Source organism: Sparus aurata, chromosome 12 (assembly GCF_900880675.1).
Source record: "Sparus aurata chromosome 12, fSpaAur1.1, whole genome shotgun sequence".
Lineage (NCBI taxonomy): Eukaryota > Metazoa > Chordata > Actinopteri > Spariformes > Sparidae > Sparus > Sparus aurata.
This window is the reverse complement of record NC_044198.1, coordinates 20,554,836-20,579,233: the sequence shown is the minus strand read 5'-3', so window position 1 is coordinate 20,579,233 and position 24,398 is coordinate 20,554,836. Positions and strand designations below refer to the sequence as shown.

At 44.4% G+C, this 24,398-nt stretch overlaps 1 protein-coding gene across 1 annotated transcript in view; it reads right to left on the bottom strand.

The window, feature by feature from the left end:
• Positions 1 to 22,985, bottom strand: part of loxhd1a (lipoxygenase homology PLAT domains 1a) — a 29,971-nt gene extending 6,986 nt beyond the window's left edge. Inside the window, exons 1-35 of the mRNA XM_030434972.1 lie at positions 22,567 to 22,985; positions 19,182 to 19,296; positions 17,314 to 17,394; positions 15,803 to 15,987; positions 14,930 to 15,028; positions 14,103 to 14,251; positions 13,899 to 14,022; positions 13,558 to 13,808; positions 13,338 to 13,473; positions 13,001 to 13,161; positions 12,816 to 12,902; positions 11,348 to 11,483; positions 11,120 to 11,274; positions 10,874 to 11,034; positions 9,810 to 9,886; positions 9,494 to 9,690; positions 9,210 to 9,402; positions 8,907 to 9,067; positions 8,483 to 8,816; positions 8,235 to 8,386; positions 6,858 to 6,991; positions 6,463 to 6,611; positions 6,213 to 6,317; positions 5,986 to 6,114; positions 5,725 to 5,892; positions 5,443 to 5,624; positions 5,178 to 5,294; positions 3,705 to 3,867; positions 3,294 to 3,448; positions 2,967 to 3,176; positions 2,711 to 2,837; positions 2,413 to 2,621; positions 2,104 to 2,289; positions 1,542 to 1,669; positions 1,326 to 1,443 (exon numbers count right to left, since the gene is read on the bottom strand). Of these exons, the coding sequence (XP_030290832.1) occupies positions 1,326 to 1,443; positions 1,542 to 1,669; positions 2,104 to 2,289; positions 2,413 to 2,621; positions 2,711 to 2,837; positions 2,967 to 3,176; positions 3,294 to 3,448; positions 3,705 to 3,867; positions 5,178 to 5,294; positions 5,443 to 5,624; positions 5,725 to 5,892; positions 5,986 to 6,114; positions 6,213 to 6,317; positions 6,463 to 6,611; positions 6,858 to 6,991; positions 8,235 to 8,386; positions 8,483 to 8,816; positions 8,907 to 9,067; positions 9,210 to 9,402; positions 9,494 to 9,690; positions 9,810 to 9,886; positions 10,874 to 11,034; positions 11,120 to 11,274; positions 11,348 to 11,483; positions 12,816 to 12,902; positions 13,001 to 13,161; positions 13,338 to 13,473; positions 13,558 to 13,808; positions 13,899 to 14,022; positions 14,103 to 14,251; positions 14,930 to 15,028; positions 15,803 to 15,987; positions 17,314 to 17,394; positions 19,182 to 19,296; positions 22,567 to 22,855 (5,523 nt within the window). The 5' untranslated portion in view covers positions 22,856 to 22,985. The remainder of the gene's footprint in view (positions 1 to 1,325; positions 1,444 to 1,541; positions 1,670 to 2,103; positions 2,290 to 2,412; positions 2,622 to 2,710; positions 2,838 to 2,966; positions 3,177 to 3,293; positions 3,449 to 3,704; positions 3,868 to 5,177; positions 5,295 to 5,442; positions 5,625 to 5,724; positions 5,893 to 5,985; positions 6,115 to 6,212; positions 6,318 to 6,462; positions 6,612 to 6,857; positions 6,992 to 8,234; positions 8,387 to 8,482; positions 8,817 to 8,906; positions 9,068 to 9,209; positions 9,403 to 9,493; positions 9,691 to 9,809; positions 9,887 to 10,873; positions 11,035 to 11,119; positions 11,275 to 11,347; positions 11,484 to 12,815; positions 12,903 to 13,000; positions 13,162 to 13,337; positions 13,474 to 13,557; positions 13,809 to 13,898; positions 14,023 to 14,102; positions 14,252 to 14,929; positions 15,029 to 15,802; positions 15,988 to 17,313; positions 17,395 to 19,181; positions 19,297 to 22,566) is intronic.
• Between the last annotated feature and the right edge of the window lie 1,413 nt (positions 22,986 to 24,398).

Below are 24,398 nucleotides of genomic sequence, written 5' to 3'. Positions count from 1 at the left end.
GAATACAGAAACACACACAGCGCTGCCTCTCTGGATGTGAGCGTGTGTGTCTATGATGCCAGAAACAACAGCATGGAGAATAAAATGGGTCAATATGCTCACTCCAGGAACTCTGGGCTCTGCTGCGTATGAGTGTGCGTATGTGTCTGTGTCTTTGTGGGCGGGTGAATCATTGACCATTCTCCTGCAGGCAGGCAGGGATGGATGTGTGTGTGTGTGTGTGTGTGTATTTGTCTGTGTGATATAATAGATTGATGATCCTGTGACCTAGAGCGGCATACAGTGCCAGGGTAAAAACACAAACCTGTGACTGCTTTGTACTATTGATTTTGGAAGAAGCTGGCGGATGCTGTTCTGCTTTTTATGCTCCTGGTTTTATCTTTTATTGGCGAGATCTGCAGCTCCTTCTTCGTAACCAATTAGTTACTGACACTAATGTGTGGAGTGCATGATCAGCTCATTCTGGGGACTCTTAACTTGATGAAAGCTTTCCTTTTTTTATGTGACCTCTGACAGTTTTCTCGCAGGTAAACATCTCTTGAAATCTTGTCACTTTGTCTTAGTAACACAGGTATGTGTAAAAGACAGTACCAATATTCAATATTATACCCCAGAACCAGAGATAACGTCGTTCTTTTCAATGCATTGTCCTTTGTTGATACCTGGCACTTACATCACCTGCCACACAACTCAACCACTGACAGTTCAGTGTGTTTTGCTAGTAGCAGCTAATGCTATTCACACACGGCTAAAAGGCTTGTCAGCTCGCTTCTTCTACATCGGTCTTTGAATCACTGCACTGGCTTCCTGTGTGTCAAAGTAAAGATTGTAAAATTTTATGACTCGTCTATAAAGCATTTAATGGTCTCAGGCCGATACTTCTCTCATTGAATTATACGTCGTGAAGCACCAAGACCCTAAAGGGCATCTGGGACGGGTTTACTCAGTGTTCTCAAGATCAAACCAGAAAAGGAGAAGCAGCTTTAGGTTTGGAACGAGCTTCCTGAACACCTGAGATCTGCCACAACTGTCAGCTCATTTCAATCAGAGCTTAAGACATTCTAATAATCAGATTCATAACTTCTTTTTTATCTGTAACTTTTTATTTGCTTATGTTTGCTTTAGTTTTTGTTGTCTTTAAATGCTTTTTTTCTTTCTAAAATCTTAATATTTTATTTTTTATATATTTCTAAGCCCCCTGAATTGCTTCGTGTTTTTATTTGGAGACCCAGGTGTTTACATATATGCAGTAGTACTCCCCAATACCTTGAAACACACATTGATGTGATAAAAGTTGGTGGAATTGCCCTTTAAGGCGAGCTGACCTGATCCAGAAACCAGTCAGGTCGACTGCCGGAGCCATCGATACGCAGCCTCATCTTCCTCAGGGGGGCAATGTCATCGATCTCCATGTTGAAGGTGTCCTCCTGTCCGCGCTCGAACCTGTCATCCACCCAGCAAACAGGACAGAGTTTATAACCGGCACCTTCATCAAACAGTCTCTTTATCTTTCATCGTTTCCGACGTCCATGTTGGGCTACCTGTCCTCGTTCTTCTGCAGCAGCATCTCCTCTGTGCTGCCGTTGGCTCCGAACACAGACATGTAGATCAGGGTGTCCGTCCCCGCGTTCTGGACGTCTCCTGTTACTACGGTAACCTCGTAAATAATCTGACGGGAAAACATTTGACATTTTTACCACATTTTCATCACATTCTCCCAAAAGCATCATTACCTTCAAGACGTCACGAGACAAGAAGCTAGATACAGTTATAATGTTTTTTTTTAAAGGAATTATAAGGTTGATGCTACAAACACTAACAAACGTGGGGAGGGACCATTCAAAGAAAGCCAGCTTGTGAACGACAGGGGACAAACCAGTCTGAAACACCTTGATAATGACATATCTTGAGGCAGACACTTTATAATGTTGCTTGACCTATAATTGTACATAACCTCCACGCACTTCACTGAAGGGCAATCAAAGTTAAAGGGCCACACGCATTTTTAAAAATACCCCATCTGATGGTGATGTTTGGACTCATCGTCTCAAATCTGAAACGTGTTTTATCCGTGGTCACATGTTTTCTGCCACAGTCACATACCTGCTTGGAGATAGAAATGGCCTCTGCATCCAGCACGTTGAACACTCTGGAAGTCAAACCATCTCCTCGATCTTTGGCCAGCCAGCACTTGCAGGCAAAGATATATTTGACCCCTTTGGTTGGCACAGCAACAGACAGCTCATCAACCAGCCAGCAGCTCTCAGGAGTGGCTCCATCATGGCCGAGCTGCAGGGAGGCAGAGAAACAATCACTTCGCGCGACGTGGGTGTATTTTTCAGCCGGTCCATGTGTGTATGTGAACGTCACTGAGACTCTGAATGCTTGGCTGCCCCCCCATCCCTCCCTCACCTCGACCTTTTTGATCTCCCCCACGTCTGAACCGTGGGACTTGAAGCTCTCCAGAGAGCCGGCCTCAAAGCCCTGCACCCCGTCTGGCAGGTCCAGCCACAACCTTTCTGTCTGTGTGTGATTGGCCCCTATGATGATCACAAAAGCCCTGCTGGTGGTGCTCGCGTCGCGCTCCAAACCGGTGCAGATGGTGACGTGATACGGTATGACTGCACAGGAAGGGGACGACACTTAGTCATCGGAGCAAGACACAATGTAAAGATTGTCTGTGTTTGACGATTTTTTTATGTTTTCTTACTCGGGAGCTCAACTTCTTCTTCCTCCTTCTTCTTTTTGTTCTTTTTGTTCATGTTACTGTCGACACTCTTTGCCGTCAGGGCCGGGTTCTTTTTACTATTCAGGCCCTCTCGGACTCCCTCATAACCCTGAATGCACACAACACACAACGTTTTATAATGATATTCAGTGTTATTGCAGGACTGTACTCAATCGTGATGTTGTCTAATTGCACTTTGAGGTTTCAGGTCATCGGGTCAGATGTGTTGCATTTCTACCTTGACATAGAAGACTCTCTCAATGCGTCGGTCCTCCCTCTTCCTGGACAGCCAACGTTCACATAAGAAGAGAAAGACCTCTTCTGTATCCTCGTCCAGCACCTCCACCTGGTCCAGGTACCAGTCGGGACTCACCAGACTGTTATCATGGCGGATTTTAATCTTGAAGACCTGTCCGAGGTCAACGGCCTCTATAGTGAACTTATCCTCCTGGGGAGATAAAAGGTGAACATCGGAGGAATATTAACAGAAGTATAATTGCGTTGTGATTGTTTCATGTGATATATAGTGAAAAAAATGGTCACAACAGGTGTTTTTTTTTCTTACAGATCCTCGTTCAAACTTGTTGCTGTTGGTCTCCGACTTGCTGAGCTTCCTCTCCCCTGTGTCCCCCAGGTCCCCGTAGATCGTGAGGAAGACATTGGCGTCGGTGCCGCCGCCGTACACATCACCCGTCATCACTGATACTTTGTATGTGTGAGCTGTAGCGGGGGGAAAATGATCACAGACGAGCACTCAGGGGATACGGTTGAGGTAATTGGCAGAATGCAGAGTGAAAAGAAAGCAATTTTCAACCGCAGTTTGATGGTGCTGTTAGAGCCGAGACTTATTAAGGGAAAATTGTCCCTGGTTTCAAACTGATGCTCAGAAAGAAGGGATGAGGACAGTGTGACAGATCCTGCAGATATCCATGTTTCAGAGTATAAATGCAGTTGAATGTGTTGCTTGTTAACGTACTCTCCAGAGCATCCTCCACCTCGACTTCGGTGACTTTCAGGTTTCCGTCTCGTGAGAGTTTCTCAGTGATGATGTCGGAGGGCACCAGCTCCCTCACTGTTTCTCCATCGTCCTCCGACTTGGCGAGCCAGCACTCGCATGGGAAGATGACGGTCTCTGAACCCTACAGAGAGAAAGAGACTGAGGAGGGGTACAGGGCCAAAACATGTACTCGTGATTTAATTTGCTGTGCTTGTGCCTCAGAGGAGATTCAGTGAACAGAGTGTCTTGTCTTTGTGTGGGGCTCAGCTCAGTGAGTGACAGTGCTACATCACCCACATCGATCTGAGAGGAGAACATCTCCACCTGCTGACCAAAAGCAGTGCTGTGTGTCACTTGTAGATGTGAACAGTGGTGGAATGGTTGCAAAGACAAATATTTACAAGTCTTCTGAAACAAATATTTGAGACGTGTATGATGGTGTAATCAATCATCTGTACAGCAGCTGGTTGGTTACTTGTACTGCAGCACTCAGTACTTCTTTCAGCTGCCTTAGTTTGTAGTAGTTTTGGAAGGGGAGATGTTACAGCTCATTCTAACTGATAGATATCACCATGAAACTTCAATTCAAAGACGATTACTCACATTTACACAATTACCTTTGCATCACAGGTTTTCTGATATTTAATGTTTGTCTATGCAAATATGGGTTTATCTCATCAACCATGTGCAAAATTGCACTAAACTAAAACAAGCGTTTGCCTTTAACGCTACGTTATACTTCTACTCCACTTTGATTCAGAGGCAAATATTAAGTCTGTAGTTAAAATTTTGCCTGATATATGATACATTGTTATAGATTAAAGTTCTCAACAGTATATTAATAGTGTATTTGTTAAAATTAGCTCCATCTTTTCGAACTACAACCTTAGGCTACACAGTAAAAGTTTTTTAATTGCATAAAACTTTATTTTTTTTTTTTTCCTGAATCGTAAGTACTCTAACTTGTGGCACTGGGAACATTTTTATAATAATACATCCGTTAACTCAGGCGACATTTTCAATGCAGCTCCTTCTGATGGAGTATATTTATTTGCAGAATGCAGTGCACACCGCCCCCCCAAAAATAGGGATGTTGCATAAAAAGTAAACAACTGAATGCAATCATTTGCAAATTAACGGCTTACTGACGATGGTTTCAAATAGTGCCTCAGTGCTCGTGTACTAATGTCAATTTACACAGTCCCATCCTTGTTAACAACTGAGCCCTCTGAGGATTGACACCCAATCATGATACTGTCACCTGTTTCCAGTTAATGTGTTTAGTTGTGGAATGGATGAATTAAAGCGAACGAGGTCACACAGTAAACAAATTGTATCTTTTGATTACGTGTCAAAAAGGGTTAGCAAATCATCACATTATGTTTTATTTATGTTTTAATCAGGGTTGTAAGTTGAGGGTCTTAAGACCTCCTCCACCTCTGTAGGCAGTACCTTTCCCTTCCTGAGCAGACGTCTGATCTCCACCCGGTCCAGATGCCAGCCTGGGTTGACCCCACGGTTGTCGTGGCCGATACGGATCTTCTCAATTACATCCCCCACGTCTTCTAGCTGCACAGGAAGCAGAAAACATCATTAAATAAACAATGTGTTTAGAAATACGCGGATGGTCTCACCGCTCTTCGCAGCCTCTGTCTCCAGAGCGTGATGAATGCCCCTATTCTACTTATTTATATATGACTGCAGACTGTTGTTGCACCTCGACAATAAACATGTCCTCGGCTCCTCTCTCAAAGTACATGATCCTCTCCCTCTTGTTGACACACAGAGACTTCTGCTGGGTGCAAACTGCATCTCGCCCGTACAGGGCGATGAAGACGTCTGCATCTGTGCCGGCTCCAAACACGTCGCTCGTGAAGGTTTTAATCTCGTAAGGAACGACTACGAAGCAGAAAAATATAACCAATAATGTGTTTTAGATGACAAATATCCTCAAGGAACATGCTGTAGACTGTTATGAAGTGACCTAGTGGTGGTTTACATGGTGTGTAAAGCTCCGTCTGAAGAGCATTAGGGAAAAGGTCCCTCACAATGGCCCCATCGTCCTCCCCTTTATCCAACCAGCGACCACAGGGGAAGCGCAGTTTCTGTCCGAGAGACGGAGCATCGATCTCCACCCAGTCAAGGAACCAGCCTGCGGATCCTCCACCTTAAACGTCAAAATGCAGTTTTGTGATCACATATGTGTTTGGACTAGTTTCACACTATTTACTAAGCAGGTGGGAAGTCTGTCCTACTGTACCACAGTTGTCGTGTCCAATCCGCAGCTTCTTCAGCGGCCCGATGTCCACGGCTTCCACCGTGAACTCATCGATCATACCCCGCTCAAACTTGTTCCTATGGGTCTTTGAAGCCTTCAGGTTTATTATCCCTGTAGAAATGGACATCACAGAGTAATTCAATAACTTAAATACGCACACAAACTCACACATACACTCTAAATGCAGGATAACGGTCTGAAAGTATTACCTGTGTCATCCTTGGTGCCGTACAGGGTCATAAAACAATTCGCATCAGTTCCTGCGTACTTCTTGTCGCCAGTCTTTATCCTCACCGTGTATGTTGTTGACATTGCTGTCATAAAAAGAATGAATTGAACATTGTGCTTAAGGAGACTGAAAATGAGTTGTGAGGAAGACATTCAGCTTGTTTATGAATAGGAATAATGATCACACAGTTTTTTCTCTCTTTCTCAGGGCAGCCATAACGTTGCTCTCACCTTTCTGCTCCAGACCAAGTGTGGCCTCAGAGTCTTCCTCATCGTCGTCCCCTTTCCTCATAAAGGCCTCGTCCACAGGAACCAGCTCCCTGGCAAGCTGTCCATCATCCTCATCAATAGCCAGCCAGCGTTTGCAAGGGAAAAAGTACCTAAAACACATCATCCACAAAAATGTGACTGAAAAACTGCCATCTCTATTTAGACTGAAGTCTCCACAGACACCATTAATACCGTTTCACACCACACAGTGGCGCTCTACATGCATTTTATGTGTAAAGACCCTGTCCGCTCTGCAGGATGGTTGCTTTGTGAAACCTGTGGCACTGATTATGATACAAATGACTCAACGAGGTGAAAACGATATCTTATCTCCTTCTTACATCATCATGACTTACGTGGTGTCATCTTTATTATCCACGATCTCCACTCTGTCCAAAAACCAGCCAGCGCTGGCCTGGCTGTTGTCCTGTCGGATCCTCAGCTTCTTCAGGATCCCCAGGTCGACCGCCGTGATGTTGAAAATGTCCTCCTGGGTCACATGTGAACGAGGATTTAGGTTAGCAGGCCCTGAGAACCTCATTACTTATTTATTCGATCTTTATTTAACCTGCAGGGCTCTTAAGATTCAACATTTATTGACAACAGAGACCTATCCTGGAAACAGTATCGTTGATAACAATCATGTAGAACACAGCAGGTCAAACAAATACATCTGCAACACAGCAGAAGAATGATGCTTACAGGAAACATCGCACTTCCTGTGGAGGTTTTTACAGTCTTGAAGAGAAGCACTGTACTGTGGCGCGTAGTCAAACTAGACTCTTTATGCCCAAGGTAGTAGCTCTAGTAAATTTTAGCTCAATAAATAATAATAATGAATTAACTGTTTGGCGTGTTACTGTGCCTCTGTTCAGCTGTCAGTGTCACCCAAAACAGTGTGAAAAGATAAGAAGTCGGATTAAGAGGTCGCAGTTATTTTAAGTTTGAATGTTTTGAGGTCAAGGATGAAAAGTCACAGAGGTGAGACAGTTAAAGGAACAGGTCGACATTTGAGGGAGAATGCTTATCTGCTTTCTTTTAGATGGGAAGATGGATGCCACTCGTCTGTCTGTTACATATGAAGCTACTGTACAGCCAAGAGACGGTTAGCTTAGCATGAGGGCTCGAAAGTGCGGGGACAAACAGCTAGTCCGGTTCTGTCCACCACCAACGACAGAGATGTGTGCGATTAATCGTCTAATTAATCACCGTCAGGGGTTTGCAGACTGCAACGTTTGTCTTTTTCACATGACAAAAGCTTTTATCTTTAGATACAAAATGTAATAAAAGCTCCTCAGAAATATGGTTCTTCCTGTTAAATTAGTGACTTTTTATGAGAGGGGACGACGAGGGTTTTCTTATTTTTAAGTAGTTAAAAATAGTTACTAGTTCAAGTTTAAACCTTCATTTAGACGTCAGGAAAATAAGTCGCTAGGCTCATCTATAGCCTCTAAAGCTCAAGCTTATTTAACTTTTTATATCTCTTTACATAAAAAATAAGTTTGTGGTTTTAAACCCCTGATCCACTCTTTAAGATGAGCTAAGATAAAGCTAAACTAATCTAATCTAAGATAAACTTGCTAAACCAAGCTAAGAGTCTCCTGGTTCTAGCCTTGTATTTAACGGAAAGACATGTGGTGAGAAACTTTATATATTTCACAAAATGTCTACTTATTCCTTTAAAAAGAAGAGTCTAGATAAATGAGCACATCTAGAACGGAGACAAAGCTGACCTGGCCTTTCTCAAATTTGTTCAGGTTGTTTGACTTCCTGAGCCGTCGCTCCCCCGTGTCGCCGGTCTCTCCATAGACGTTGATGTAAACATTGGCGTCGGTCCCCGCCCCAAACATGGTCCCAGTGAACACGTGGACCTCGTAGGAGTTCACTGAGTGAAAAAGCGAGAGCGTACATATTGTGAGTGACATTCAAACAAACCAGCTGGTCCTTGTGGGTCAACGCACGACATCCACGCTCTGATTACCCTCCAGGTCTTCGTTGTCTTCAGTCAGCAGCTCCACCACAATCTCTCCATCCTCCTCGTCCCTGGCCAGCCAGCGGTTACAGGGGAAAGTAAATGTCTCCACCACTTCCTGCAGCTCCTCAACTATCTCCACCTCCTCCTCTTCCTCTTTCTTCTTCTTTTTCTTGTCCTTCTTCTTGTCTTTCTTGGTCTCCTCCTTCTTCACCTCAACCTGCACCATCGCCATCGTCAGCCTCTTGATGTCCACCGACTCCAGGAACCAGCCGTCTCCGACACCCTTCCCGTCGTGATAGATGCGTATCTTGTAGATCTTGCCGACATCCTGAGCCTCCATCTTGGTTTGTAGGGATGAAACGGCGGTCAAACAAGGAACTGAAACGCCTGACGTGCGTTGGCATTAGACAACCGCGGCTTTCATACAGACCTTGAATATCTCAGTGGTGCCACGTTCAAAGTTGTTGGAGCGGCTCTGTAGGGAAAGGACTTCAGTTTTTCCTTCATCTCCGTACATCTGACAGAAGACATTGGCATTGGTGCCGGCACAACGCCTGTCCCCCGTGACCACCGTCACTTCATAGTTGATCACTGTCAGAGAAGAGACACCACGGCATTATGACACGGAGGAAAGATCGCGTAGAGCAGAGGAATATAGCTCAACCCATAAACACTGTTGCTGTGTTTAAAATGACAAAGTCTGTCTGTTGTTTTTCACGCTGTTGTTATTTACATTTTTCAATTTCCAAGACCTCACTGGGATAGATCTCAACCTCCACCTTCCCATCAGCCTCGTCTTTGCAGAGCCAGCGGTGACTCGGGAACATGTACTGCATCCCGTGAACCGGTACCGAGATCTGCACGCTGTCCAGAAACCATCCGGCACGCAAGCCCTCGTTAGTGTGACCGATCAGGAGACGATTGATCTGTAAACACGGAGGACAAATGAGGATAAAGCAGAATTGGGAAACAGCGAGTAACAGCTTAACCATAACCTCTCATGTCAGAAGAACTTGCCCGTCCGATGTCAAAGGTGTCGATGGTAAAGATGTCCGTGCTTGCCGTCTCGAAGTAGTTCCTGAGGTCGTTGTCGGAGACGGCCAGTATCATCTTGTTGGTGTCGCCCTTCTCCCCGTACAGCTTGACGAACACCCTGGAGTCCGAGCTGGCCCCGTTCACACTGCCCGTCTTGATTGCTATGTGGTAGCCGACGTCTTAGAAGGATGCAAATTCGCACATTATTGTAATTTGTATGAGCGTGGAAAAAGATATGTCGCTCCTTTTGTTTGTTTACTTAACCCGTTCTATGTTTGAAACGTTCTTTTGCACTCACTGAAGAGACGCAGGCCGTCTCCATCCGGAACTAGCTCGCGGACAATCTGTCCATCGTCCTCGTTACGATCCAACCACCTGGCGAAAAAAAGCACACAGACACAGACATATTGAATTTTTCTAGATGAATCATTTTAAAAAAATGTTTGTTCTATTAAATGCTGCTCGGTGTTTCCCAGAGTCCGAGATGGCACCCTTCAAATGTCTTGTTTAGTCCACAAACCAAAGGTATTCACTTTACCGGCATAGAGGAGAAAACCATTTTGATTTTTCTTTACATTTTAAGTAGCTGGAATTGATTAATCGGTGCCGTTCTATGCAAAACAAGCAAAAACTCTTCCACATTTTGCATTGGACCAAGTTTCACTTTTGACAGCACAGACAGACAGACAGGAAGAGCCTCTATCCAGACGTAACACTGCACCCCAGCTTTGTGGTTTGGCTCCAGTTACTGAAGCAGACAGCTGGCTGACCACCGTGCATTTAGTGCCCATTTGTAGTGGCAAACTCATCCATCAGCTGCCTAACTACTTAAACACACGCCAATGGAGAACTGGTGAATGTACTCGTGGCCTATTTAGCAGGCTTTTAGGACTGTCCGGACAATTTGGTCCAGCTGGCTGCTGTTTTGGCGCATTGCAGCCAAAGAATGAAGAAGAAGAAGAACTCTAAACTAAACATGTTGCACTCAAAACATGCAAACATTTACTTATGTGAAGAAATAGTTTAACATTTTGGGAATTATTCCTATTTGTTTGCTTGCTTGATGCCACTCTCATATCTGCATGATAAATAAGAAGCGGCAGTTATCAGCCAGTCTTCTCTATTTGGCTCCTCCAAATTCATTTCCAAGTTTTGTTGTTTTTTTTTTACTTGGAAAAGATTCAGGCTAGTTGTTTTTCCTCCTGCTTCCAGTCTGTGTCCTGGCTGCAACTTTATGTTTACCAAACAGACTTGACAGAGGTATCGGTCTTCTCATGCAACTCTCAGCAAGAAGGTGTACACATATATTCCCAAAATGTCAAACATATCCTTTTATCCATGTGTAAGGTATCATCGCCTTGCCTGAAACAGGGAAACTCAATGGCCATCGACTCTGGCTGGCCCTCCTCCCTGACCATCACCTTATCGAGGAACCAACCACAGCCTCCGCCGCGGCCATCGTGACCGACGCGCACTCTGCGCACCTGGCCCAAGGACACAGACTCAATGAGAAACTCATCGTGCTGAGGGAAGACACAGAGAAACCCGGTTTAAAACGCTTGCAGCACATTTCCCAGACATTCTGTTGAGCGTTGATGATGCACTCACGTTGCCCTTTTCAAATTTGTTGACATTGTTTTTGCTCATGATCATGAGTCGCTCCCCCGTGTCACCCAGGTCACCGATTACGTTGAGGAAGACGCTGGCGTCGGTGCCACTGCCGCTGACGTTGCCGGTGCAGATAGTCACACGATACTTTATCACTGAAAAAGGGAAACAAACACTCTTATTGCAGAACTTAACACGCCTGACTGTTGACATGCGCTGTGGTCTTACAGGGCAGCGGCTCTTCGATGTGCGCTCCGGTAGCTGGAAGCTCTCGGACGATCTCGTTGTCGTCTTCATTGATGTCCAGCCAGCGGCCACATTGGAAAGAATATTTCTCCATCGTCAGAGTCTTGAGCAAAGTGACCTGCAGAGAGTCACGGCCTCATGTTACAAGAGATACATGCCTTCATCTTCATCTCAGGCAAATTGAAACGGCAGCAGTGGCTTTAACCAAGCACTTAACAGGTTAAAGTGAGATGGATTAAGTCCAGAAAGAGAGAGCATATCACCTCAGTTTAAGATAACCTGCACTGGCTGCTTTTAGCATTCAGGTTTACAGTCTTTTTACTTGTTTACAAGGCTTTTAGTGGCTGGGACTGCCCTGTTCACGAATCCTTTGGTGTTTTAATAATCTCTTTCGGTCTCTAAGACCCTCTGCTGCTAGTTTTAGGGATCCTCAGGTGCAGGATTAGACTCTAATGTTTTGAGGTCACGGATGAAAAGTCACAGAGGTGAGACAGTTAAAGGAACAGGTCGGTATTTGAGGGAGAACGCTTATCTGCTTTCTTTTAGATGGGAAGATGGATGCCACTCGTCTGTCTGTTACATATGAAGCTACTGTACAGCCAAGAGACGGTTAGCTTAGCATGAGGGCTCGAAAGTGGGGGGAAAAACAGCTAGTCCGGTTCTGTCCACCACCAGCGACAGAGATGTGTGCAATTAATTGTCTAATTAATCAATGTCAGGGGTTTGCAGACTGCAACGTTTGTCTTTTTTACATGACAAAAGCTTTTATCTTTAGATAAAAAAATTAATAAAAGCTCCTCAGAAATATGGTTCTTCCTGTTAAATTAGTGACTTTTTATGAGAGGGGACAACGAGGGTTTTCTTATTTTTAAGTAGTTAAAAATAGTTATAATAATGATGTCAAGAAAATAAGTCACTAGGCTCATAGCTCTCGGACGATCTCGTTGTCGTCTTCATTGATGTCCAGCCAGCGGCCACATTGGAAAGAATATTTCTCCATCGTCAGAGTCTTGAGCAAAGTGACCTGCAGAGTGTCACGGCCTCATGTTACAAGAGATGCACGCCTTCATCTTCATCTCAGGCAAATTGAAACGGCAGCAGTGGCTTTAACCAAGCACTTAACAGGTTAAAGTGAGATGGATTAAGTCCAGAAAGAGAGGGCATATCACCTCAGTTTAAGATAACCTGCACTGGCTGCTTTTAGCATTCAGGTTTACAGTCTTTTTACTTGTTTACGAGGCTTTTAGTGGCTGGGACTGCCCTGTTCACGAATCCTTTGGTGTTTTAATAATCTTTTTCGGTCTCTAAGACCCTCTGCTGCTAGTTTTAGGGATCCTCAGGTGCAGGATTAGACTCTAATTTGGTGGCTATTTTAATGCTAAGAGGGGAAATGATACACCAGACTCAACAGCTTACACTGACTGATAAGAATCAGAGTGATGGGCCTTACCCTCGCTAAATGCCATCCAGAAAACGGGTGTCTCTTCTCATGCCAGATGCGCAGTTTCAGAAGTTTTCCTATGTCCGGCATTTCAATCTAAAGCGATCCCAAAACATTTAAAGGTCAGTGTGAGAACCTGAGGGCGGAGGATAGGTTGATAGGCTCAGTTTAAGAGGTTGATCCAAGGGGCTTACCATGAATTTATCAAGTTGGGCCTGTTCAAAACTGTCTGAGTTGTTTTCCAGTTTGATCTCATCAGATTTGCCCTTCTCTCCGTAGATCTGCAGGAACACCTGTGCATCTGTCCCGGCCCCCTTCACATCTGAGGTCCAGATCCAGAGGGACCATGGGTACTCTGGAGCAGAGGAAGAGTACATTTGATATGGAAGTCTTCTAGTTTTGAATAATTTGAAATGGTCTTAATCAGAGAGATATGTAAGAAAATTTCAGTTGAATATCTTTTAATATCATTTGTGTGTTTTGCTTTTCTTTCACTGGTCAGAGATCTCTGAGCTGAATGAATTCACCTACTTTTCTGTTTCTTCTGCCTCAGCGAGACCATCTCGTACAGCTCCCTCTCAATCAGCCCGTCCCCCTCGTCCTCGTCCAGCCACTTCCCGCACGGAAATGTCTGCTCAATGCCCGTGAACGGACAGTATATCACCACCTAGAGGGGAAAATGGCTGCTTGGTAGTTGAATGACACTTTGAGAGTCGCTGTGATACCGGAAAAAAAAACTGACGTGTCGTACCTTTTCACAGTACCATCCAGCTCCGACAGCCCCGTTGTCGTGCCCGATGGTGACCCTGCTGAGCGGGCTGATCAGTTCGCAGATCTCCACGTTGAAAATGTCGATGAGGGCGCGCTCGAACGCACCGCCCTCCAGGAAGACTTTGCCGCTGTTCTTTATGCCCTTGGCGCCGTGCATGACCATGTGGATCTTAGAGTTGGTGCCTGCACCCCTCACATCTCCAGTCATCACTTGGACATTGTATATGATTCCTAAGTAGAGTTTTATCATTATTATTTTATTTCCTTGCGCAACATCATGGAGGATTTAAATATCAAGAAAGAGTGGCTTGTTGTTCTCACCCATTGGCTGCATCGACCCGACCAGCACGTCTCTCTGTATTTTGCCGTCACACTCATCCATTGCAAACCAGCGATTAACTGGGAACTCGTACACTTCTTTATTCCCCATGTCATCAATCACCACCTGGAGAGACGCGTCGTGCACGATCATGCGTTTTCATGCACTACTGTAAAGATTGTGTTTGTGTGTAGAACTGTACACACCTTATCCAGAAACCACCCAGCTGAGGAGCCTCTGTTGTTGTGTCCGATGGTGATTTTCCTCAGCCTCCCCAGGTTCGGCGCCTCTATCGTGAACTTGTCCTCTGACCCACGTTCGAAGTTGTCTTTGTCGCTGTCCAGTCGTCTCTCTCCTTTCGTGAGAAACAAAGAGTCTCAGAACAGGGATCAATCACACTGAATTCACAGTGAGGACGTAGCTACAGTCGTTATAGAACAAATAATCACACAACAGTTCGGTCGTGGCTATTAATGGTGGTAAATAAGAATCCCCTGCATTTAGCCTTGAAGTGATGATACATTATCGTTTCACCCTCACGCAGATGGAAAGTCAAATTAAGTTTCACAGTCCACAAAACATTTCTGGAGCTTCACAACAAAACAGCATTGCATCTTTCTCCTAAACAACTGAAGTAGATGAGGGCGAAAACATCTTGTCAATTCAAATCGATTAGTCGCTGGCTGCTTCAGTTGTTTAGGAGAATGCTGCAACATCGACTTTCCATCGGCGTGAGGGTGAGAAGACAATGGCTGAAGTTTCATTTTTGGGTGTGCTTATCGATCAATGGGAAAACCTAATTGCCTACTGTTTGAATATTTGTTCATTTATCAAGCAAAAAGGCCAAACATTTTGCTCGTTCTAACGTCACAAATACGAGGAATTCATCTTTTTGTATTATCATAAATGTCATACCTCTTTTGGAGTGTTTGGTCTATAAATCAGACATAAAAAGCCAACTGAACATATCTCCCCCGACTCATGCGAAAAACCATATGGTCAATAATAAAACAGATCGCTAGCTGTAGAGTACCTGTGTCACCGGTCTCTCCAAAGATGTTGAGGAAGACGTCAGCGTCGGTTCCACTTCCCTTCATGTCGGCGGTGAACACGCTCACTATGTATTTATTTACTGCGAAACAGGAAATGTGAAACACGAGATCAACAAAACAGTGACTCATATGATAAATGTACCAGTTTTATTCCTTAATAAGTCGCTATATAATGACAATTTGCTGGACTTTTCTATTGTCAGTCAGCAGGTTCCGTACTTATCCCAAGTGAGATGGTTTCCACGTTAAATATTGATAACAGCGTGTGTGTGTTTGTGTGTGTGTGTGTGTGTGTGCGTGCGTCGCGTCACACATTGCTCTGACACTCCCTCACATCGCGCTGCCCTCCCGTCTTGATCTGAGCCTTTTGGGCTTTGCGGCGCTCTGCTTGATTGACTGCAGGTGTGAAGATAAGATGTTAGATCGCGTTGCAACAGAGGACACGCGGGGCATGGTTTACCCCGAGGATTACACTCTGATGGAATTCAATTACAACCTGACACATTAGGAAAATGTGTAGGCTATCAGACACCTTTGTGTACGACCGTCCCGACACATGGCACCAACACTGTCCTTTCTTTCTTCTCACTTGTGGTGGCTTCGTTTTGGAAACATATCTCTCTGTTCGGCTCAAATCTCTCAGTTGGTCATACAACTACAGTCTTTCTGTGGTCTGGAGGTTTTTGGATTTTTAATCAACTGTCTTTTTTTTGTTCTACCCTGCTGGAAAAAAAACAGCATAGACCAGCACTGAAACATAACATAGGCTGGTCTATGCTGGTTTTTCCAGCAGGGTACCCTCCGTAAACCTCTGTGTCCGCTTTCTATCATACGTTTGTCCCGGAGTGACCTACATTTCGGGACGTCCATGGGGTTCATGCTGCCCAGCAGGTCCCTGACAAACAGGTTGTCCCCCTCCTCCCGGCTCAGCCAGTTGCTGCAGGCGAAATAGAAGCGCAGATGGGGCCGGTTCATGTCGGTCACCACCACCCGGTCCAAGAACCAGCTGGCGTTCATCCCCGTGTTGTCGTGCTCGATCCTGGGGAGGCAACCGCCATAGCGTGACATGAAATCAGCCTGCAGGTTATCACAAATGAGCTCGCAACATCACAAACGCCCATGACTTTGTGTTCTTGTGCAATGGTAAATACCACAGAAGGGAGACTGTTGTTTTTTGTGGTTCAGTAGAAATATCATGAGATTTGAACGACATAGTGAAACTATTGAATTAAGCATTGTTTTGACAAAGATTATATAGATTGAAAAAAGAGTCACTATAGATATAAACAGACAGCAGCAGCAAGTTTAAATAGACATTTTTTACAACGTTTCATCTCCAGAACAATCTGTGAATTTAAATTTAGTTCATTTGTTTAACTCTTATAGAAGTCTAGCAGATTGCATAACGCGCTAATGAAAGTCTCAAAACAGCTGCAGAAACAGTCACCTTTGCTCTAAAACTGTAACACTTATCATAACAGCTGCTTGCCAGTTCTCACACAATAATCCAGACACTAGTGGTGGCTGAACTCCAAATTATGCACTCAAATTCAGACAAATGAGCATATTTATTGCTACAGGCTCCTATAAACTTCAGGACATGTGGCTAATTTTCTTTGGGGATCGCTGCAGTTTAATATGAGGAGAAAGGTTTACACTTTCCAAACTAAACTTTACTTTTGGATTTTGGAGGTGTTAACAAGTTACAATTAAGAAATCTTAAGACCCGTCCAAGCCTTAAAATTCAGATTATTGGATTTTAGATGTTTAAGAACCCACAGCTGCCCTTTTACGATAATAACTTTAATTATTAAGTATATTACTGAATAGAATTGGGTAAACGCACAGATTTACACTTATCTGGCAATGTCAAAGATATTGTACAAGTTTTCTTTTATCTTGAAACTAGAAGTTTGATAACAATCACAACTCCAGATCCACTTCCACTGGTTCTTAATTTTCCGAGCCACAGTGCAGCATCTCCACTTTCTGCACTCGCTGACTTCTTCGTTCCTCCGTTTGCGTCCGGCGGGCCGTGATGTAACTCAGCCTCCTCTGGAGTAACACACTAACTCCCAACAACAGATGGGCTTTAACCTTCTGTCACCGGATGAAATCCTTTGATGGCCAGCGGCACAGCTGGTAAATAAGTGAGAAATGTTTCTGTGTGATCCTCTCTGTTAAGCTGCCGTTATCCTGTGTGAGGTATACTTAACGACGGAGCAGAAACTGTGATGTTGTCAGTGACCTGTAGTTGTGATTTCTGGGTACTTGCTGCACTAATGCAAAGACCAACAGGCCATTATATTGTATATATGTTTATATATGTTACCACACACAGTCAGAACTACGGCACAGTCAGTACCTCAGCTTCTTCAGAGGCCCCACGTATTGTGTTTTGATGCGGAAAACATCCGTCTTATTCTTCTCAAATGCAGTTCGGCTTCTGTAAATTGAGGAAACATGGAAAATGTCAGAATTTGACAGAAAGATAGATAAAGTGTAAGTGTGTGTGTATGAGAGAGAAAAAGAAAAGATGCTCTATTTGATTTAGAAAGATTACGGGGGTTGAGGAAACACAGTCCAGACCCACGACTGACGTGAACCCTGGACCAGTAAATTACATCCCCTGACTGATCCGGCTTATCGTGGCCCCGGTGGTCTCATGGCAGCGGTATAATCTGAAACCTCCGGAGGCTCGGCCACTTCAACGCTCCCTCCTCCTCCTCATGTACATCTACCCCTCGCAGAGACGAACCGGGCCTGTTCGCAGAGAGGAGCCACCCTCCGCCAACTACAGCGAATCAGACACCCTCGTTTTCATTAACGGAGAATGCCCGCCTTTGTCTCTGACCCACATATCCATCTGTTCTCGTCTCGCTACAATATTGGACCCAACCTCAGTGCCAATGCTCCCATAATTAAGGTGCATGGTGTCATATGAAAATAGATAAAAAGCTGCCAAGGAGTGAAACACTGTCTGCATGTATACATGTCCTCCTTCTCTGTTTCCGCGTACGATCACCTGTAAGAGAACGATGGGGAGACACTGATTACGTGAAAAAAAGCAAACCCAATGCAAATTTTGGAATTCATGCAATTTCAATGTGTTACAATTGCACTGAATTTCCAAAAAGTAGCATTTTTAAATCTGCCTCGATGTTCAATCGGGCAGATATGCTTGGAGACATAGCAGCCCTCCCTTACCTGTATCATGTCGTGAAGTTTAAAATTGACCATTACACAATACAGGCAGGACCTAATATATATTGGAGTAAGGTGAAACTCCTTACTAGCATGTTTTATACGACAAAAGTCACTCATCAAACGTCCATGTATTGTAAATCCTCAGCTGAGCAGCACTGCGGCAACACAGCATGGAGATACCGAATACATGGCATGTTGATGCCGTCTGAGGTGGATGAATGAGACCACCCACAAGGTGTGGGTGACATGGTGGAGTGTGGCTAACAATAAGTTGGTATATCCTATACGCTGCACAGGTAACCCTATCTGTCAATCAATGTGTGCCAAGATAAAGGGAGCCCGCCGCTGATAAGATCCCCTTAGAGTCATTTGATCGTCCAGAGAAATGACATCGTGGTCTTCTTTCATTTGCCTCTGAATGCAAAAGAAGACCGGCCATGTCACATAGTTCCTCCTTACTCCAGATATTCTGTGTCCGACACTTTATACGACTGTATTGAAGAGAGATTCCTGCACCACAGCCAAACCTTTGTTATGAGCACGTGACTGCTTCTCTGACAACAAAAAGGACTTTTTTAGATTTGGAGTTGATGCGGTTTTTGACAAACAGGTCAAAGAGATTCTTGGTGTGCGAGCTGCTTTAGTCTCTGGTTTATGTTGAGCAGGAAAGATCTCTTATACAGTGTTATATGCAACAAAATACAACCAAACACAAGGACAGAATCATAACCATCCTTTAGGCAGACTGATTAGAAAATACCTCTTTTCTGTGCTGAAGGATCAGAGAGGAATAGAACAGATGAAAAGTTAACAGCTGACATCGAAAAAAAAGCGTCAATCTAGCTCTGAGCTCACTGATTATACATTATGTATCGACTGCAATATAATAAGTGCAAACAAATCAGAGCAGAGTGAGTCACTGAGACCTGATACAGTCTCAGTCTCATAGACCGATATAGTCTTACAAGATATCTATAAAAGTATTCTGTAGTTCATATGCATCGTCGTAAACCCTTCTGGACATACTTGCTTGCCAGGTGAACCTTGGGCGTCACGCCAAAGTCTCCGAAAAGGGTGACAAACACATTAGCATCCGTCCCTGCTCCCTTCACATCGCCGGTGATAGTGACCACCTCGTACACTGAAACATACAGGAGAGAAGAGAGGATGAGTGCAGTGTTGGCCATGTTGTAATACATCTCACAATCCTGAAATACTAAAAGCACGTACGGGGAATAAATCCTATCTAACAGGGTATCAATAATTCAAAAAGCAAAAACTTGAATAAAAGGACAAACACAAAGTCAACATCCTCAGACAGTGTCCGATAATCTATAAACATTAGGCAGCGTTATGTTTCCTTCCACACACTGTTGCCAGGGAATTCAATGCTGCGAAACTGCAGCGAATCCATGTCTACCGTGAAACACCGGCCAAGCGTCTCTCACATTTCACAAATGTGTCTCTTTGTCTGACCGAGCCACCGGGTTGACGGAAAGGTAAACAGGGTCAGAACTCAGCAGGCTGTAAAATCTGCCCCAGTTTGTGTCATTCAAGGAGTTTGGGTGGAGGAGGGGAAGAGGAGAGTGGATAGGCACGTATCTGAGGTCACCGTTTACGTTTTAGTCATGCTAGCAGCTCGGGATGGCAAGGTTGGTTTGTTGGTCCACCACTTTGGACCAAATGGAATAGAGTCATTGGTAATGCCCAGATTATTAAGCCAACTGGCTTTGATGACCCCCAGACTTTTTCTTTTGCATCTCTTATTGAAAAAACCTCAGTAACAATTGGACAGATTTGCCATGACTCACTTTTCTAATATCCAAACTTTTCATCTAACACCATCAAGACAAAATGTTACTCTGTTTATTTCATCCACAAGTTTCCAGAAGAGGTAACTGGGGAAACAATTGTGGGGGATACTTCCTGTGCTAGGTGGAACTAGCATACAGATCCAAGTATCATTATAACTAATGCACCAGCAAGACTTTCAAGGTTAAGAAAGTGTTAGCTAATTGGGTTATGTAATAAAAATAGTAGTATCCACTAGTTGAAGTTGTCAATCTATATCTTCATGAATAAATGAGACACTGTACCACTCGCATTAAGGCGAAGGATTAGTGTCCTGTTACCATAGAAAACACCAGTTCAGGTGAAGTGGCAGGACACGCTGGAAGTCAACCCCATATTTAGCACAAGGTATTGTGGGGGTTAGGAATAGGGTGGATGGTCTAATTCATTTGGTATTTTGTCCAACTACCTGCAAAACTAATGACAGTCCAACCAGTTTCAGCTGTGCTATGTAATTAGTGTTAACTTGAGCATGTTAGCATGCTTACAAACTAAGATGGGGAACATGGTAAACATTACCTCCTACTATCTCCTGCAGAAAAGTTGCATAATTTATTTTTAACATCTGTGAGTTGGCGTTGTCATTGTTAGCATTTAGCCTTTGCACAGCCTCACAGCTGCTAACAAGACTGTAGACTCATAGTCTTGTTAGAAAACACACTAAGTGTTTGTGGCTGTTGCTCACTTGTGCATCACAGTCTGAATAATCCGAAGAACAACGGACCTGTATATTCTGGAGAGGATGTTAAAAGTCACACCAGCGAAACAGCCTGGGTTTGAGTTACAGTAACAGCATCAAATCTTCAACAGGGGATTAGTCAGCGGTTGGCTGTTGAATGCGACTCAATAGCTTCCCTTTGTCCAGTGGTAATTCTATAGTCCTGCTGCGTTACTGCATGTAAAGGTAAAATCCTCTCTCCTGTGGTTATGTAAGATATGGTAAAGAACACTTTGGGGGACTTTGGGTCAAACCCAGACAGTGGGGGGTAAAATGGGTGTCCGGTTTGAACCGAGTCAAACATGTAGGATTGGTTTTCTGCAGGTTATACTGGGTGATTCAAGGAAGGGTAGAGGAGCAGAGGATACATTCAGCAGAGATAGAAGACACAGTCAGATTACCTGAAAACATCCAGGAGAAGGAGAGGCAGAGTCCTGATAAAGAGCAACTTGACCAAAAGTCGATCCGATAGGGACACGGATACCTAATTACCAGTGAGCTGAGCTATTAAAGTCGAATTAAAGAGAAAGCGAGACACCTGATAAAATCAGATAGACGGTGGCCTGGTAGAACTGAGCCGTGATAAACTCCTCAGAGTGTCACAAACCTGAGCAGGCCAGTGAGGCAAGAAAGTCGTGTACAAAGGCACGTGTCACCGCTGAGGCTAAACAACTCCTCGTAATGCTCCTTTCAAAACCCCCACAAAGGAGCCAACGGTGCATTAACTTTTAATTATCTGGCCGTGAAAATGCTGGAATACACATTTTCAGCTCTCTGTCAACACGATGTGGGCAAAGAGATGAAAAGCTTTTAAGATCAGACATGTTTATGTGCTCCTGGTGACCGTGTCGCAAAGAAGTTTCATTTCTTATACTTCTTGTTTGTTTATGAGTGCAGTGTATGAAGGGTTCAGGCAAGGGAAAGATTGTGATCTTAGTACAGAAAGCACTTCCAGAAAGCACTTCCTGTGTTGTGCCTCAACCCACTCGACTTTTTCAATACCGGATCACAATCTTTACCTAACAGTGTGAGTGCCTAAACGTAGCTCTAATAGACAATATCAGAGAAGAGAAATCTGCTTAATCTAGTGTAATTTAAGGGTTTCTTGGATACATTTGTTGCTTGTAAGTGACACGGACAGCGATCCGTCCGATCAGTCATTCTCGATCGACTTATCAAACGAAGCAGGGCCCGTTTAGGTTGTTCGATCACCACATTTTTCTAGACTGATTAATTCCTTCCAAATAGTGATATTCAAGTTATCTGGTGAAAACTCCTGTAGTGTTATGTTTCTCTGAAAACACATTTGCAGTTTAGTCGTACAAGCATAATTTCTTGGAGAGATAGGGTCATTAGATTCATTCTTGACAGAATAAACCTCCCTCAAAGTCACTGGCTTTTGCTGAGGCTTTAAACTGCAAAATGCACTTGAAAGCTCAGGAAAAGGCAGTAAGTAGACCTAAGATGTGTTTTTTAAAAACCTAATTCATGACTTTTGTTTGACAGTCACTCAGCTAACCTTCCACCCAACACCACAAAAAGAGGGTCTCGCTCCCGTCTGTTTGAAAACCTCTGATCTGCTTTATGAACGCTCCTCTGGCTCCGGGCCTAGCCAGCGTCTGGCCCTGGTGGTTCTCCCCAGCTCCCAGAGACTGGGACGGCACCCAGCACCTGTCTGTCCAAGAGCTTCTGTTTGGCTCCATTCATGTAGAACATAACCGAGCTTTCGCCCAAGAACAATGACCGAGGGATTCCCTGGGCGCTCCCGTTCAGAGCTGCAGGGAACTGAAGGAAATCTGTGTTTAAGATTTGGGACACCGTGTCGCAGACGTCAGGCCTTACCTTTCTTTTTGTAGTACTCGTCCTCGTATCCATCGGAAGAGTCCGTGTGATAGTCCAGCAGCTCGTTCTGGTAGAGCACGGCATAGTCCACCTGTTTGTTTTTGGATTTTTTACCCTTTTTCTTTTTGTCCTCATCGCTGTCAGCCGATCCCTTCTTCGCCTTCTTCTTTTTCTTTTTCTTCGAGTCCTCCTCCTCTTCCTGCTCCTCGATCAGGGGCTCCTCGTCGTCGTCGTTGTGAGACTTCTTCTTCTTCTTGCCATCCTTGGACTTCTTGTCCTTGGACCCCATCTCCTCCTCTCCCTCCGGATTCTCTGCGGAGGGTTTCTTCTTCTTTTTCTTCTTTTCCTCCTTCGCTCCCTCAGTCACTTCCTCTTTGAGCTTCTGTGATTTCTCCTTCTTGGAACTGGTCTTGGGCTCATTATTGTTCTGCTCGCCGTCCTCTGCCTCATCTTCAATCACAGCGCCGGCTTCAGCATCATCGCCTGGCTTCTTCTTCTTCTTCTTCTTTTTCTCTTTTGCTTTGTCGCCCTCTCTTTTCTTCTTCGCCTCTCTCTCCGGGGCCTCCTGACTCTCCGGACTCTCGGCGCTCTTGTGTTTCTTCCGACTCTTCTCCCCTTTTGTGGTGTCCCCGTGGGTCACACCGTTGCTCCCCTCCTTTAACTTTGGCTCCGTTTCCTCCACTTCGTCATCGACTTCTTCAGTTTCCTCCGAAGCTGTGGATTTTTTCTGTTTCGACGGCATCTTTTATTCATCCACTTCCCTGGCCTTTAGTTTCGTAAGTGCTGCCTTGAGTTTCTAATAGTGTAAGACAATTCATTTGACCCTTGGCTGCGGAGAGGTTCTGCGATCATGGGGTTCAGAACCGCCTAGGTGTGTGTGTGTGCGTGCAGCTGCAGGTGTACGGACTCAGGACAAGCATTAAGGGAGCGACGGCCGTCTAGAGGTCTCCCACCCGCTTCATATATGGCCATACAACCAACACACACCACTCATGAAAAATTACTGTCACCTCGGTCCTCACGTGACCCGCGGGAGAAAGCGCCGTGAAAAAGGAGCCTTGCGCAGAGAACTTATCCCCGCTGCCACGGCGCCCTCCATTATTCATGGCGTCAGGATCGCTTTACGGGCCGGGACGTCTCGCTTTTACCCGCAGCCACACGGACACAGACAGCCGGACACACGGACGCATAAACACACGCATACACACAAACTCTCCCTGACAACTGCACCTCTTTGTTCATTCTGATATAACAATGTGTGTAAATCACATTTAAAGAAAACAACTAATAACTATCAATAAACTGGCTGCATGGTAAGATTTACCATGGATGAGTAAATAGCCACGTGGCAATGATTTATGTATTTCATGTCGATGTATTTCAGCTGGTTTGGTTATTTATATATCTTTATTTATCTCTGTTTGTTAGTTGGTTGTTTGGTTGATTTGTCGGCAGGATTACACAAATGTTCATGAAACCTGGACGGAGGACGGTTCTCTAGACTCCCTTAACTTCCGGTGAGGATCCAGACGAAGGGAATGTTCTCACTCTCTATAACATTGCAAGACGATTTCTCCTCATTTTCATTAATTTCTCAGGAAATAATGCAGGAATCCTGGTGATAAAGGTGTCATGGTGCCATTTAGAAATACTTTTCCTCCAATTATTGGTTCAAGAAAATGAAAAGTCTGGAGATTACGGATGATTAATTACTTTGCAATGAAGAGACAAGAATAAAATCATAAGAACTGTGTTGTTTATCAAGCATTTTTTAATTATTACACAGGCTCAAACAATATCAACCGTCACAACTGGCACAAATTCCCCATATT